Here is a 16,931-nt window from a genome sequence, read left to right as displayed (position 1 = left end):
CTTTTAAAAACTGAAATGACGCTACTAAATTGCATTAGTATTGGTATAAAAGTTTACTTCCTAAAGTTGACCTATACCAGAATTTCTAGATGGGTTAAAGCAAGGGTGTATTTAAGAGAAGACTATGGGGTGATCACTCTCCTAGATCAGTATTATGAATATTTTTTAAAGCTCATTGAATAAGTATTTCAAAAATAGTATCATCTTTTTTAAAAAAAAAAAAAATGTCACTTGTAATAATTTACCTCTAATGTTCAAAATTTTTCAGAATTTACAGGACATAAATCATTGGTAATATAAAAGTCATAAAAAATGTGTGTTTAAATAGTACTTGATTATTCGTTGAGATCCATAAATCGTTTTTACTTAAATAAGTTGTTAGATCGTACTAATACTCTTGGTATTACGTAGGTATATTTTTTTCTGTACAGACTGAGGTGATGAAATAAAACACAAACTCATAAGTAATAATATCAACTGGATGGATAATTTATAGACAGGGCGTTTTCGAGGACCACTCATAAATTGGACATATATTGTTGCCACTTGTCAATTTTATTATTATACAGTGGTCGACCTAAACAAGTTTTTGAAAACCGGTAAAGAGGTATAACATTTCAAGATTTTAACGCCCCCGTTCGTCACCCTCCATTTATTAAATTGGACAATGATATTATTTAATTAAACACTGAAAGAATACACAAACATCTTTCTGATGCAGTTCTTCGACATAATTTAAAACTATTATTTCACAATTAGAAGGTCGAAATAAGTTATTACGTAGCAGCATTATAAAACATTTAAAACTAGCTTTTTTGCGTATTTAATAAAAAAAAAATTTGCAATCGCAATATAATATCATTACTCTTTACAAGTTTACAAATCTAACTAAAGAATAAAAACAAAGATTTCATAGACCAACAAGAGTAACCATAATGGTTTATTCACAGTCAGTATTAATCTAAGTGTACATTTTATTTTTTTGTACGCCTTTCTTTTACGGTTTTGTAACAAGTAGTTTAAGTGATATAACATCGAATAAATTGCGAACCGCTAGAATTGTGCTGAATCGGACACTGAAAATAAAAAATACAATACATCATTTGAAAAGGTAAAAAGGCAATGGGTGGGACGTATATGTGCGCGGGTGTCTAACGCTAGATGAGCCACTACAACTGGTCCGGCCGGTCTCGCGAGCAGTGGCGACGGCGCGGGGCAACCTGATGTTCGCATCGGCAGCGTTCGACGACAGCAGCTAAACGGTAGACGGTCAGTCGCAGTCAGTCTGCGGTCGGTTGGGTTAGGTCGTAGGCAATAGCTAGTCCCAGTTAACCGGTTGACATTCAGGTAAACGCCGTGGATATGTGATTGTCACGATTGTCAAATAAATTACATTCATTAAAAATTAGCAGTAGTGTGTTGAATTGTTAAATTTTTGACGGTCGTCACTGATCGGAACGACATTAATTTTTTTCCTGCGTATAATGATTGAATTTGCCGTATCTTCTAAGTTGTCGGAGATCTAAATAATAATAGATCTTAATTATATTGTTTTTCGAAAACCGTACACATGGCCTCAACTATTTGTGGTCGGTTGAATTTGGCGCGACATTTGCCGTCGTTCATGTACTTGGTCGCCGTTTTTATTGTTGTCGATTCGGCCAAACTGCAACTACAGCAAAAGCACTTAGGCTATGGTAGTAACGAAGACTTATCTCTATTCATTGACGAGCAACAAGTGAAAATGTACAGCGGTGAGATCATTTTTGCATCTAATAGTAACTTTGTTTAGATAACAGGTAAAACACAAGAACTTGGAGAATTTTATTTTAGTGTAAAATTAGAAAAGGGGAAAGTCATAAATTTCTTGACGTTTGACATTAAATCTGATTTAACAAAATTATAATAGGAATAAGTCCCTTATAATAGTTCCTTTTTATGTTTGGCAAAATTATATTCTGGTAATTTTTCTGACGAGTCATATTTTTATTTCCTGTACCTCTTAATGCATTCTAAAATATTCAAAAATAATTATTGTGATTTAAGCCGAAAGAAAAAATATAATCGGATTTAACATCAGTTGATTAGTTAAGTATTTATTATTTACTGCAGTGGTTCTTATCAGTGGCGTATTTAGGGGTATAGGGGTAATAATTCATCTTAAGGGCGCCAAAGAGCTAAATACGCTACTTGTTCTTATTGATGAAATTAAAATAAATATTATACCCCGTCTACATTAAATTGAACGTTAAGAAGCTTATAGTAAGTAATATTTTATGTCAGATGTCATATCAGATCGTTTGATTGCCACAAACAACAATTATTTTATTAGGCAGTTATAAGTTGTGAAAAAGGTAGTTCTGAGTTGTTACTAGTTATCAATAAACCTTTAAACGACAGTTACAGTATGGGTTCGACGGTCATAATTATTTATTGAAATAAACAAAGCTGTAAGGACATTTCTCAGGTCACGGCTATAATTAAATTTTTAATGCGTTATTACCAATAAATAGAGTAATAAAGACTCATGACATTTTTTAATTTTTCCGTAAACTAAGTAAATTTAACATTTTCTTTAATTCATGACATAAAATCAAAACATTTCTAATCATGCGTAATTTAAATTTATTATGGGATTTTATGATCACAAAAATTTGATTGAGTTAAAAGTGTTCAAAAATAATTTATCTTAAAAAAAAAATTGTTTTTAATGATTTTTCAGCGTTACAATAGTAAAAATTATTAATAGTTTAGAATTAATTAAAATTAAATATAAACTAGCTCAAAATTATTAACTATAAATGTAATATGGAATTTATAATGTGATGATTCCGTTAAGAGTAATAAATTTACAAATAAATCTTAATTCTCAGATACTTAACACATAAAGTATAATTCGTAGCAATTTAGATTTTAGATTCTGATGAAATTTTATCAATAGTTTTGACATTTGAACTTTTTTTCGTCAATCATAATATATTAAGCATGGATATTTACTATATCCAAAATCACAACTTTTTCAAAAATATTTTTTTTAATCAAGTAACAAATAATTTTAATAAATATCTATTACATTTATGTGTAGTTTATAAAGCGATAAACGGATAAATTTAAATCAAATGTGGATGTAAAGATATAATAACACACATATTTATTTCATCCATCAGCAAAGCATTTTGGTTGAGTATTATTTTTATTTGATGTATTAATAATATTATTAATAAAACCAAAAATTATGCACATATTATAAAAATCACTTAAAGCAATTTATATAATGCTAAATTAAATATCTATTTTATTTGAAGTTAGCTTATTGTTAAAACATTTATTATAAGTTATTCTATCAGCTTTGTTATATAAAAAGTTTAATATCTAATAGTCCTGTTAAAAATTCAACTTTAATGTAAAAAACATATTTATAATATACGTCTAGTGTTTAAAAAGCTATACAGAAACATAAAAAAAGGATAATTGTATAATATATTAACAGGTATATTATTGTAGCAACTATTAATAAAGAATCAGCATTTTTTGATCAGTTTATTCTGCAGACATTGTACTTGATAAACTCTCTATAAATTTAATGTGTTATATGAATTATAATAAGTACCTTGTGTTAATCTTTTTGTTCAGCTACCGAATTCGATTTCGTATAGAGCATTATTGAAATGTAATAATTTTTATTAAACGGTACGCTGACACATTGACAGTAACAATAATGACAAACCCGAAGCGTTTGTATGAGCTAACAACACGTGCGTTATTTTGGAAAGATACGACCATTTCTTCAATTGGTCGGTGTCCGTATGTGCACAGCTGTGAATCATTGTGAACTACATTGAACCCAACCGAGAAAAGGACAAATCGTCGTTTCCTTGCAGTGCCAAGTACTTATATTAGATACTCATTATAAAATGGTTGCGTCTGATTATAAAAGGTGCAGGCGGATATTAAGACCACGTACAAGGCTTTCCTTGTTGATGAAACATCATAAGTTCACTTTATAAAGCCTACAAGATTGATAACGTACCACATTTATTTTATTTTTGCTTGAAAATGAATATTATAAATTTATTTGTATTGAATTACTTTTTCACTACAATTACCCTACATTAATTATAATTATTTAATAACTACAGTTATTAAATTAATAAAAATTCTTCCTATTAGTACCTGGATGTCTAAGACCATTTTTTTTGTTGATATTGATTTATTTGTATATATGGTTAACGATACGGTAATAATTCAAAGATAAGGATAAGTGTCACAAGTAAGGTGATAATTGCATTAATACTATAAGCTTTTAAATCGTTTTGTGTAATGATAACATTAATATCATCTAAAATTTAAAATGTAAGCTATTCTTATACAATCTGTTATAATAATGTAAAATTATCAGCGTGTTTATGATTAAAAGTATAAAGATTATCTGAATTTTAATAATTTAATATTCAACGAGGTGATTTTTCTACAGAAGCTAAATATGAGACATAATCCTTATTTATTAGATAAGAAATTTATCAAGGAAAAATAATTTAATTATTATTTTTTACATCTTCATTCGTGATTTGCCATCATAATTTTACATCATTGTTTCAAATTCAAATAAAATAAAAAATAGTAAGGAATTTTTGTACTTAAAATAAACTATGAGATTGTTACAATATATTTTTGAACTAGTTCTCATTGGATATCCATATAAACATATACATAAAAATGAATTAATATTCTGTAGACTTGCTTTTTATAGTGAGTAGTCATAGTAAACGTAGTCCTGTACACTCTCATTGCTAAATAATTTACGTCATGTATAACGCATGGTAAGCATTGAACATAATTTAACCATTTACCATACGTTGCTAGTCATCATTAAACAAATTATTTATAAATTAATGATGAGATGTAATAAAAAGAAAAAATTCATCTGTTATTTGTCTACAAATAAAACGATAAGCATTGAGTAAAAATTATATTTAAAATATTTGAAATTAAATAGTTTTTATTTACTCTACAATACTTCACAGCAATCCCCACATTGAGTTTTAAACTCCGTTATTTGACCTAAAAACTGGCCCAAAAAATGAATTCCAAATTATCTCTAAAAAATAAACTTGGCCAATAACAATAGGTTCAGCTCTAGCCCTTTCCTCTTTATTGATATTGTAACATATTAGACTGAGCCTAATATGTTNGGGCCCAAAAAATGAATTCCAAATTATCTCTAAAAAATAACTTGGCCAATAACAATAGGTTCAGCTCTAGCCCTTTCCTCTTTATTGATATTGTAACATATTAGACTGAGCCTAATATGTTATAATTGTAAACTGTAGTATATTTTGGATTTGTAGTATCACAGATACTACAGGTACAAAAGGTCTAAATTATGTTTTATTTGATTTTCTTAATTTTATAACTAAAAATTATACCCCTGAAGCATTACAATGTGTATTTTTTTGCAAATAAAATGTCTTTAAAAACAAACTTATATTGCGCAATTAAAAGTAATGAAATAATGGGATTTAATAACACAAATTACCGTTAAACTTATGAGTCTGCAAAGTATCCATTTATGTTAATGTTTAGGGATATATATGTAAATCGGAAGCAATCAATAACATATTTTTTAATGTCTAATTCATGTACTGGTTAGAACATAAGATGTTTTTTTTCCTCCTTTTCTTTTTTTAATTTATCTGCGAGGCACTTCAACTATGCCGCACCATTAAGCTATATTGAGTTTTATTTAAATTATTTACTGCTAAATATATAATATACTTGAACGACTAATAATCAAGTATTAATGATGTTTACTGAAATATTTCAAATTTTTTTTACTAAAAAGAAATTAAATATAGCAGTAATGAAAAAGCACAGGAAATTAACTGTCTCAAATCATACTAGTTTTTATGAATTAATCTATTAAATAACTATAGATTAATCTAAGTAATAATAATTATTCAATTTTTATTATTTTATAATTTTAATTATTATCATAACTTAATAGTTCGAACTGTTTTGTAAGAATTAATGATATAGGTAAAATTTTTAATACTTTAAAATATTTATTTAATAAAAATAACATGGTGGAAGTTGATATAGTCAAAACTCGTTGATAAATGATACTTATCCAAGCTTCTGGACCAAATAAAGACCTTCATTAGTTTTAAATGTAATCTATCTATATTGTTGACAGGTATCTCGATGCCAATAGACGCCATTAGAGATGGTAAAGTTCGTTACATATTAGATAAAAAATTTGAACAATATTTTCCAGTAATTCCGTCTGAGGTAAGCAATAAATATCAAAGGTCCATCTAATCAAAGTGTTAGTAACAATTTGTTCTAACAAACGGTTCTAAAATATATGACTTTATAATTGATATACATTTTTTTTGTAGATGGGGTATGTAAATTTCACTTGGATGTCCGGAAAAAAGAAATATTTTTACAAATTTGATACATTACAGTCTGATGACGAAAATATTTTAAAACCACCTACAGTTACCATTAAGCTTAAAGGGAGAGTACCGAGAAAACCTAAAGGTTAGAGAGTTACCTTAAATTTTACTTGTTCATAAACCACTCGTAATATGAACACCACATTAGTTCCAGTTTCATATTCATAGAAATATAAAATAGTTTCTTACATATAAATATTTATATTTTTGAAATAACAAAATTGATTTAGTGTGTTGGATGAAATGTAGTATTACACAAAGTGGAATACAAAAATATTTTGTTCAATGGCATTGGAACTTACTGAAATAAAAAAAAACTAAACACTATTAAATATATAACATTTTTTCTTGATAAATTTTACAGTATTTAGTATTCTTTTACCCTGTACTGGTAAGGTTGATGGTAATGCTAGTTTCAGCATAAGACTTTTAATATATAGCATAATAAATAAAAAACGACGTGCTTTACCCAACACTCCTTTGAAAGTAAAGTTAAAAAAAAAGTGTACAATCAAAGAGGCAAGCAAAAGTACAAGTAAGAAACATCAAAAAGTTAACAGCAATATCACTAGTAATAACAATTATTATTATTTTTAAGTTCCTGATTTAGAATGTGATAAAAAATGTGAAAATAATGGAAGATGCAATGCAGAAAAAATATGTCAGTGTCAAGATGGATACATGGGACAATATTGTACAACAGCTTTGTGTTACCCACAATGTATGAACAATGGAACTTGTATTGCACCTGGAGTTTGTAACTGTCTTCCAGGTTTTCAAGGACCTAACTGTGAAGGAGGTAAAAATAGATACATTATTTATACTAAAACAACTTTATTTAACATAAACAAAACTTTTATAATATAAACACAATGAATATAAAAATAGTTCACAAATCCATTAAATTCTTTTAGCAATTTCTACAGCTGCTTTGCAACCAGTTTTTATGATTGCAGTTAACATATTATAAAAAGGAGCTTGTTCTGCACCATGATCAATACCACAGTCATGATGTTCTTGTTCATCATCCCTAAATTTTTTTATAGTTTCTAAAAGTTCTGGATCTATTGATGGATCAGCCATTAATTCTCTAAGTTGTTCATTGTAATGATCTACAATCACAGTCTCTACTGCCACAGTACACGCCATAGCTGCTTTTGGACCCATAAGTGCTGTACCTGTAGATGATAAAATTATTAATCAAATTATTTATATTATTCTTAAAATATATTATATACCTGCTCCTAGCATGTATCCAGCACAATGCCATAATGGAACCAAAGCAGAAGGCCGTACCCTGTGTTTTTGTATAAGTTCTTCAAACTTGTTTCTATGTACTTTTTCTTGTTCCCACATTTCTTTGATCTTAGGGCCTAATTCAGTATTTCCTATCATAAATAGTTAAATTAATCATCATACAGTGGTTCACATTAGGATTAATAGTAATGAATTATTACTAAGTTAATTCAATGTTTATATACAAACCTAATACTGCCATTTGACCTGCATATATTCTGTCAGCTCCAAGTTCACCAGCATGATTCACCCTGATTATACTATCTAATTTTTTGTTGGCACTATGTAATCCTCTTCTAAAAATCATCCTGCTGGCGATTACTGGTGGCTTAATCATGATTATTATCTGTAATATAAAAATCTGAAAACACAAAAAAATTGTATTAATCATAAATTTAATTAATACTTATACTTAATATTATAATGGATTAATGATAATAATATAATTAATAAATAATTTTAAAGGTATTTGTGCAGAAAAATGTTTAAATGGTGGGAAATGTATACAAAAAGATACTTGTCAGTGTAGAAAAGGTTTCTATGGTCCAAGATGTGAAAGAAGTAAGTTTTTTTATAATTAAAAATTATTAATTGAGTTATTAAAAATTAAACTATATAATTTTAACAAACAATATTTTCAGCTAAATGTATAATTCCATGTTTGAATGGAGGTAAATGTAAAGGTATAAATAGGTGTAGCTGTCCATATGGATTCCAAGGAGATCATTGTGAAATAGGACAACCTCAACAACAATTTTTTCATTGTAAACACCCGTGTCGTCATGGATATTGTACAGCTAATAAAACTTGTAGTTGTCAACAAGGATGGACAGGAAAATTCTGCCAGCGAAGTAATTTAAAAATTAACATTTCTCAATTGATTTAGATCAAAATTTTAAAATTCCATTTATGATTTCAGAAATACCAAAACTACAACATGCTAAACACAAATCAGTGTATTCACATACAAATGTAGATGATTATGTTTCAGAAGACTATGACTACGATGATGCACCGAAAAAATCTCAAAAGAAATTTAAATGCTAAGAAGTTAACATCAAACCAAACTGTCTGTGATTTATGTGTATAAGAAATAAAATAATATAGCTGATTAATTAGTTATATAGAATAACTAGACAATATTTACTTATAATTGTACAAGGTGATTGATTAACTATGCCTCACTATATATTCACTATGCCATAATTTGTCAGGCATAGTTAATCAATCACCCTATATACTAGTCGTTAACTATGTATTTAATTTTTCATTAATATAAATTATAAATAAAAACAATTTATGATACTTTTTTAATATAACAGTCAACATTAGCTTGGATTTAGATATAGTATATTTCAATTAACTGAAAAGTGTTTACCGATTAATAAAAATTGATTTTAATGACAGTCTAAACTTAGCCAAGACATAGATAACTCACTAAAATCTCAACCTTGATGTAATCAACAAAAGTTTGAATGTCAAATTGCAACTATTTATTAAAGTGGTATATTTTCTAATGAAATGTCTCAAAATTAAAAATTAAATTAGATATTATTAATTAAAAAAAAAAGCGAATTCTGAATAGTGATGCAATTCATTTTAATACAAAAAATTTAATAATGAATTGTAAATGAAAATTAACAAAAAAAAAATTATGAATTTCCTATATATTATATAGCGTATTAATTATAATTTGAAAATTAATAATTAAAAAAAATAAAATAGAACCTTAAAATATAAGTTATGTAAACAATCATAACCAATAATAGAAAACATCTACACAAAATAAGTAATAAAATAAATTATTACTATGGTAATGATATATCACACAATGCATAATTCATAGACATTTTAGACTATTTGAGTACAGTTGACTATTTAAACATTTTTTTCATAAAATATTTTTAATTTATACATTTATATATGTATCTTTAAGACACAAAGATAGTAGTATATAGTCATTTTGAACAAAAACAAGTTTATTCTAAGAAGAAAAAATAGCTGATCTTAACATAGGTACAATTTCAATTCAATTTAAGAGCGGCTTATTATGTGTAATTATCCATCCCTATTTTTTTTTATAAATTTATACATATTTTTATATTTAAAATACATCTAACATTTTTCTGAAATTTTAGAAAAATAATTTTGAAATTTTAGGGGTTTAACTCCTTCAAGCTCCCTCAATTTGAGCCTATGGATCTCACTTAAGATTGCATTTAGTTTATAAAAGTAATATGCACATCTAAAAAAATTCCTAAAAATGTCACTAATATTAGGAAAATTAAAACATACACGTGAATTAAATTCGGATGTCGCAACTATTATTGTAAATTGGTAAAAGTCTATAGTTTACTATATAAGAATAAATAAATACATATTTTATCATTAATTATTCGAATAAAGCGCCAAAACAGAAGACGGGTAGATAGCGCTTATAACGTTGGCCAATGGGAGATCAGATAGGACTGGGAAAAAATGTTTTGCCTGACAAGACATTAGCTTATCGGCATGTTTGACATTGTAAGCGTCGGTTAACGAAAAAACGTGATCGTACACAGTAACGCGCGCAAAACCGAAACGTCATTCGGTTGTAAAAAAATCAAAAAAAAATTCTTACTTGACTTTTACGGACGAAATTCGTCGAAAATAGACAGACCGTTGTCTGATATAGTGGCGTTTGGCCGGGCAACTCGCGAGTGACAGAATCAGGTTGGTGCGCAGACGCGTACGGAGCCTGCGCGGTGGCTCCTTAGATAATAATAACAATAACAACACGACAATAACAATACAACAATAACAATATTATTGTTCTATTGCAAAAGATTAGGGGCTACAGATCTTGGGTGCCCTTGGCTTCTACCGCTGGATCGACGTGGACGACGACAATATTTACAGATACAAAAGCGGCTAGTAAATTTTCAAAATGGCGTCGTCATTGATCGGCGAGCCCGAGGCGGCCGATCGATAAAAACGCTCCCGCGGCCCTGAGTCGAACTGTGTGTGCGTGTGTGTATTATATTTTTTTGTGTTACCTGGAACGGCTGCTACTGCTACGACACTGGTGTTGCACTGCCCGACTCCGTGGAGATAATAACAATTAATAACTGTCGTGCCAATTAAGTTTAAACACATTTGTTGTTGTGAAAATGCATTGCGCGCGGCTGTGGTTCGCTACGGTAATCCGTTGACGCTTCAGTGTGCGTTGCATTTGGAACGGCGCTCGTGCAATTTTGGTGCAGTTACATATTTGGATCTTTTGTCTCATACGTACCTACGAAAAAGACTCGCCGGACGATGGCGGTCGCCACTGCTGGATCCGGTGCTAGTACTCGTCGTGCTGCTGCTGGTGTTCCCCCGTCACGCAGGTGCGTACGCAGCCGTACTCATATTATTATCGGCGGGTGTGTTGATATTATTTTAAACGCCTGTCTCCTGATGACACGGGCCCCTGGGCTTGCTCAGACCATTTGCTCATGGCAATGGCACATATAATCTAATCAACGGCGCGCACATACGACGACACCGTCCTACCTCTATTGCGCCTTAACAGTTGCGCCCTGTCTTCATTCACACCACAATCGTATATCGCCTTGACCGTGTTACATATTGCACAATATGGTGCCCAAGGCATGTCATCACTTAATCTCCACATCCCGAAATAATTCGCGAATTTGATGTGTTATTCTAAATTTTCCACCAATATAATCTTAGGACGCCCTTTGTTTGACTCCTCTCCGGTGTCAAATTTCCGTATATTTCATTAATATTGTATGATCACCCACTAGTATTATCAGGGGCTATGGTTTGCATAACTTACAGTTTCGTAACATCGCCTTTCAATCATCATATATGTATATGGTTCATTGCAACCTATTATTATCAGCTTGTATTTTGTTATCTCTAATATTTTATTTGTGGCAATAATAATCAATAACTGCAGGCTGTAGGCTTACAAAAAAAAAAATAATAATAATAAAAACATTGCCATATAATATTTAATAATTTTCAGTTTAAAAACTATAAGTAAATACATATTATTTCAGTATTAAATAATATTTTATTTGGTAATCCAATTTTAAAACAATGAATCATAGAATTGTTAAGCCCAAAAGAATATAATATTTTCCTACTATTAATATGTAATTTAATTGGTTATAAAAAAAATAGCATTAATGTTATAATCAATTAGAATATAGTATATAATTAAACACATTATGTATACATATCAGTTAGATCTAATTGAATATCAATAATTTTTATTAATAAACGTAAATATATGTAACATTATGATTGAATTTAGCAATGCTCAATTATTTGAGTTTATTGATAACAAAGCTGTTGGCTGCATCCAAACAAATTAGCCTTTCTATAAACTAAGCACTAGTCCTAGGACTACTAACTTTAAATTTAAATAATATTAGAAATATGAAATATTATTTGTATTATTATAGTGCTAATAGTTCTGAGGCTTTTGCAATTAAAATAAATTCAAAGTATAAATGATATAATATAGTTTAACCAAAACATTTAAATAGTTCAATATTTGTTAATATTTATAGCCAGAAAGATTTTTAATTTACTTAATACAAAATATTCTGTGTTATGTTTTGTTATACTGTTTTAAGAAATTTCATTTGACTATTTTTTAATAACTTCAATTCATTTTTAAAAAACATTGTTAAGGTTTTAACAACAATTTTAATTCGTATTTTTCCATGTATGACAAATAATTAATAGATATAACTAATTTTTGTGTTTATATTATTATTTGAATTAATTTTTATGTAATTTTTTTTAGAATATATTCCCAAGAACATAGTTGAAAATTTTTGGTCATAACTATATCTATAAAATATAAAGATAAAAACAAATATTATCTTAATTATCCATACAAGTAACTACAATTATTTATTATTTATTTTATTTTATGTAAATTTACAACATTTAATTGTTCATATTTTTAAGGCTACTTAGAGTCAGTACAATGATGAACCGAAGTGGTAACGATATAACTATGACTGGAGATAGTGATTTGGATGATGATGCATGTTTATCATCAGATGATTGTGATGGAGACTCAAACCAGAGTCAGAGTGACTTAATGTCTGCAGCTATGGGTGATGATGTTACTGCACAACTTGCTGCAGCAGGTACAATGATAATTTTTAAAAAATAATTTTGGAATATAAAAACAAAAATTTTATTGTTTTAAATGTATGTGGGTCATGTTAGAAAAATTGAAGCTTAGAATGATTAAATCTAATAATGCTATATTTTTTAAATTATGTTCATTTAGTTTTACATTAATATTAAATTTAAAATAATTTTTTTTATTAATGGTCTATATTTTTTATTCTTTATAAATTTCATCTTATATTATTTTAAGTCATTAAATAACCAATGTTTTGTTAGTTCTGCAATTACTATTGTTTTGATACTAAGCAAGTTCATTACCTTAAAGTTTTATTAGTACATTTTTAATTGAATTGATTAATTTTTTAGTAAATTAATCCATTAATTGGTCTATTTTCACAAAATCATTAATTGAATACGATATTTCCAAAAAATAAAATGTTATGTTAAATGCAAGAATAACTTAAAATAATTAATTACATAAATATTTATATTGTTTTTATATTCCTCCATTTTTATGGGTTAACACTCGTGTTTTGTATTTTTCCACTTTTTTATGCTTTTTTAACACTAAATTTTGCCAATTTAAATTTTATTAAGATCAAAGTTGTTTTTATATTAGATGCTTTGTTTGTTTAAAAAATGTTTTATATTTTATTTTTCACAGTAAAATCATTTAATAATTGTTAATTTCCTTATTTTTATTTACTTTATGGATTATGTATATAAAAGTATCAACAATTATTGATTGTACTTTATTATAAGTCATTAAAATATTACATCACCTAAATTAATAATTTCTTTTGTTTAATAACTCAATGATTATTTTATTATTGATGAATTCTCTGTTAAAATGTTATTTTCTAGAATTTTTGTTTGTCTTAGATAGGTTTATAAAGACTTAGATAGTTGAGTTGATTCTCCTTTGTAGACTTAAACAAAAAAGGATATTAATTTACTTATGATAGACGCATTTTTTTTTATTTTGCATGATGTTATCTATTTTGTTTTTGCACAATTTTTTTTCGTGTGTGTGTGTGTTTGGCTGGTAGAAAAACGCAATAGTGGATCATCAAACAATAGGGGTCTTTGTTATGGTTTATGTCGATCAGGACCTGTTGGAATGGCTGCTGCTGCTGCGATTGTATCTTCAAAGAAACGTAAACGACCTCATTCCTTTGAAACCAATCCATCAATTCGTAAACGCCAACATAATAGATTACTACGAAAACTTAAAGTAAATTCTATATAGTAAAATTTATTATCCCCTTTATCTTTAATATATATTTTTTATTGTTAGGTTACCATAGATGAATTTGCAACTAGAGTGGGACAGCAAGCAATTGTTTTAGTAGCTACTCCCGGCAAAGAAAATACAGGATTCAAGTGTTTTGGTGCCAAACCTTTGGAAGACGTTGTATGTTATATTTAAAAAAAATTCAATCGCATATTCTTTATTTTTTATTAATTTTATGTCTTTAAAAGGTAAAAAATTTACGATCTACTATCATGGATCAACTTGACACTGCTTTAGCACAACATGCGCCTCCTCCTATTCCCGATGATCCAACTCTATATGAGTTACCACCACTCATCTTAGATGGAATACCAACACCTGTTGAAAAAATGACACAAGCTCAATTACGAGCATTCATACCTTTAATGCTTAAATATTCCACTGGTAAAAAACATTTTGTTTATATTAAATTTCTTAATTTGTATAGTTCATATATTTTTGAATGTACTAAAAATTAAATAATAAACTATAATTCTATATGTAAAATTCATGTGTTTTTTTTTTATTAGGGAGAGGTAAACCAGGCTGGGGCCGGGAAACAACTAGACCTCCTTGGTGGCCCAAAGAGCTGCCATGGGCAAATGTTCGAATGGATGCTCGCTGTGAAGATGAAAAACAAAAGGTTGGTTGTAGTGCAGTTATAATTTTTTTTGTTGAGGAATTTTCATTTAGTTTTAATTGATTAATAGATTTCATGGACACGGGCGTTGCGACAAATTGTTATAAACTGTTACAAATACCATGGGCGAGAAGATTTGCTACCAACATTTAATGAAGAAGAAGAAGCAAAAGCAATTGTTAGTAATGTTGCGAGTCAGTCTATTGTTACCTCTGTTCTCAAGTTCAATCCCAAAGCAACAAATATTGAAACAAGAAATTCACCTGATGCACAGGAACAACAGCAACAACAACTTACTCAGGTATATATATATTTAAATAAATATTTTTAAATTATATTTTGTTGATAATAATCATTGGTAGGTGCAGTATTCTCCAGCATTCCTTCATTCTATAAGTAATGTTGATGGGTCAATGTCTATTTTCCATGTTGACCCAAACAATCCAATTATAACTTTACCTGATGGAACCCAAGCACATGTTCAAGGCGTTGTGAGTTTTTTATGAATAATTAATTAGAAAAATATTTAAAAATTATTATAATTTTTAAATTAATATTTTTAATTATAGATAAATGCCTCTCAAGGAGCTAATGGGCATACTGTTCATTCTGTTCATACTATTGGTGAAGGCCAAAATCAGGATGGTGTTACAGTAGAAATGCTCAATAATGTACCTGAGGCCACTATGAATCAAGAAGGCCAAATAATCATTACTGGTGAAGATGGACAAGGTAAATAACTATTTTGTTATGAAAATAGGTTTTCAACTCTGAATTTTAATTTGAATTAATAAAAAATAAAAAAAAATATTTAAATTTTTCATATGCTTTAATACATTTATAGACAATATTTTGATTGATATATTCCTCTTGTTTAATAATGGCAATAAGTAATGAGACCATTGATTTAAATTAAATTATAATTTTAAATTTAAATTTAGTTTCAAGTATGATAACAGTCCCAGTTAACACATCATTATATCAAACAGTTGTACAGCAAATAAGTGATGGGAGTATACAGGTTTGTTTTTAAAATATACAGTATTGTACATATAAGGTAAGAATTTATGGTTGATTCATAATTTATATTTCCTTAGGTTGTGACGCCTGTTATGCATATGCCGAAGTCAGAGCCCGGTGGTGGGATGGACACGTCAAACGGTGACGTAGAAACCATCAGTGTGCCCCACCAGTTAGTGGCCATCACCGGGCAAAATGGCGAACAAGTATTGCAGTTAATATCTTTAAAAGACAGTAAAATGATTAATGCTGCTGTTGGTGATATTAAAGAAGAGGGTCCTAATATCAATAACTCGGATCAATGAGAACAACTTCAACAATACCTGTGCTTTGAGGACAATAGCAAAGAAGCTTAAGTTCTCTAGACTATGGCACGAGTATTTTATTTATATGAAATGTCAATTTGAATATTCCCATTTCAAACAAGTCGTGTATAAATATTTTAATTTTAGTCTCCACCAATTGATCTTTGTAAAACTCATATTAAGTATAATGTCTCTGAGAGATTTTTAAGTGTTGTTATGGTATCATGGTGTTGTTATTATCAGTTTTAATTTTCTTTTTGATGTTTCCATTGTAATAAGTTATAGCGTTTGGGATTTTCTATTCTTAGTAGAAAAATAAATTTTTAAATTTATAGCTAAATAATTAAAACAATTGTAATAATAATTAGAATTTTATTATAGACTTAATTTATTACTTTTGATCATTTTAGAATGTTGTGCATTTAACACAATTAAGGAAAAGTCATAAATTATTGTGTGGCCAATGACTTTAAACCTAGTCAATATGTTAGTTTTGTAAACAATAATACAAAAGTTAAAGTTTTTGTTTCATTGTTTTCTGGTAATTATTTTTCCTACAATTTTAAATGTTACTTATTTATGTGGGGTGTATTTTCTTATTGATTGTTTTTCGTTTTTATATAATTAGGTCATTTAATATGCTAAATGACATAAAAAAAAACTAGTGCAATGTCGTGAAAACAGAAAAATAATTGCCTATTATTCTTTTAACTCTTTTATTTGAGTTTCCTTTATCTTTTTGTTAATATATTGTTAATTTGAGTGTTTTTGCCCCACTATGCATTAGCATTTCTCTTATT

The 16,931-nt window shown here is 28.3% G+C and overlaps 3 protein-coding genes and 1 long non-coding RNA gene across 10 annotated transcripts; 3 read left to right on the top strand and 1 right to left on the bottom strand.

Moving 5' to 3' along the window:
- The first annotated feature begins 1,202 nt into the window (after nt 1-1,202).
- Nucleotides 1,203-9,085, top strand: LOC126897030 (protein shifted). 2 transcript variants are annotated; one of them, XM_050670378.1, is made up of 8 exons: nt 1,203-1,754; nt 6,194-6,288; nt 6,399-6,543; nt 6,823-6,993; nt 7,057-7,257; nt 8,220-8,315; nt 8,396-8,605; nt 8,674-9,085. In XM_050670378.1, the coding sequence occupies exons 1-8, from the start codon at nt 1,571-1,573 to the stop codon at nt 8,799-8,801; spliced, it is 1,230 nt and encodes a 409-aa protein (XP_050526335.1). In that variant the 5' UTR covers nt 1,203-1,570; the 3' UTR covers nt 8,802-9,085. The 2 variants fall into 2 exon arrangements, with proteins under 2 accessions (XP_050526335.1, XP_050526336.1); XM_050670379.1 differs by lacking the exon at nt 1,203-1,754 and adding an exon at nt 3,754-3,887.
- LOC126897032 (uncharacterized) lies at nt 4,265-6,174 on the top strand. Its single transcript, XR_007702009.1, has 2 exons — nt 4,265-5,128; nt 5,251-6,174. It is a non-coding gene; the product is annotated as an uncharacterized LOC126897032 (long non-coding RNA).
- LOC126897031 (5-demethoxyubiquinone hydroxylase, mitochondrial) lies at nt 7,273-11,174 on the bottom strand. 3 transcript variants are annotated; one of them, XM_050670383.1, is made up of 4 exons: nt 11,029-11,174; nt 7,944-8,115; nt 7,697-7,846; nt 7,273-7,636 (listed from the first exon to the last, which is right to left on the bottom strand). In XM_050670383.1, exons 2-4 carry the CDS (start codon nt 8,089-8,091, stop codon nt 7,359-7,361), a joined length of 576 nt encoding a protein of 191 aa, XP_050526340.1. In that variant the 5' UTR covers nt 8,092-8,115; nt 11,029-11,174; the 3' UTR covers nt 7,273-7,358. The 3 variants fall into 3 exon arrangements, with proteins under 3 accessions (XP_050526340.1, XP_050526339.1, XP_050526337.1); XM_050670382.1 differs by lacking the exon at nt 11,029-11,174 and adding an exon at nt 10,790-10,938; XM_050670380.1 differs by lacking the exon at nt 11,029-11,174 and adding an exon at nt 10,375-10,524.
- On the top strand, nt 10,973-16,562 carry LOC126897029 (DNA-binding protein Ewg-like). Of its 4 annotated transcripts, none has more exons than XM_050670377.1 (12): nt 10,973-11,122; nt 12,556-12,651; nt 12,723-12,907; nt 14,003-14,127; nt 14,191-14,307; nt 14,376-14,571; nt 14,697-14,809; nt 14,877-15,107; nt 15,175-15,297; nt 15,376-15,538; nt 15,748-15,827; nt 15,904-16,562. In XM_050670377.1, the coding sequence occupies exons 3-12, from the start codon at nt 12,742-12,744 to the stop codon at nt 16,129-16,131; spliced, it is 1,542 nt and encodes a 513-aa protein (XP_050526334.1). In that variant the 5' UTR covers nt 10,973-11,122; nt 12,556-12,651; nt 12,723-12,741; the 3' UTR covers nt 16,132-16,562. The 4 variants fall into 4 exon arrangements, with proteins under 4 accessions (XP_050526334.1, XP_050526333.1, XP_050526332.1 ...); XM_050670376.1 differs by having other exon boundaries at nt 15,169-15,297; XM_050670375.1 differs by having other exon boundaries at nt 13,943-14,127.
- Nucleotides 16,563-16,931: the final 369 nt, after the last annotated feature.

This window comes from Daktulosphaira vitifoliae, unplaced genomic scaffold (genome assembly GCF_025091365.1).
Source record: "Daktulosphaira vitifoliae isolate Bord-2020 unplaced genomic scaffold, ASM2509136v1 Scaffold_1, whole genome shotgun sequence".
NCBI lineage: Eukaryota > Metazoa > Arthropoda > Insecta > Hemiptera > Phylloxeridae > Daktulosphaira > Daktulosphaira vitifoliae.
Note: the sequence above shows the minus strand (reverse complement) of the source record. Positions and strands in the feature narration are given on the sequence as shown.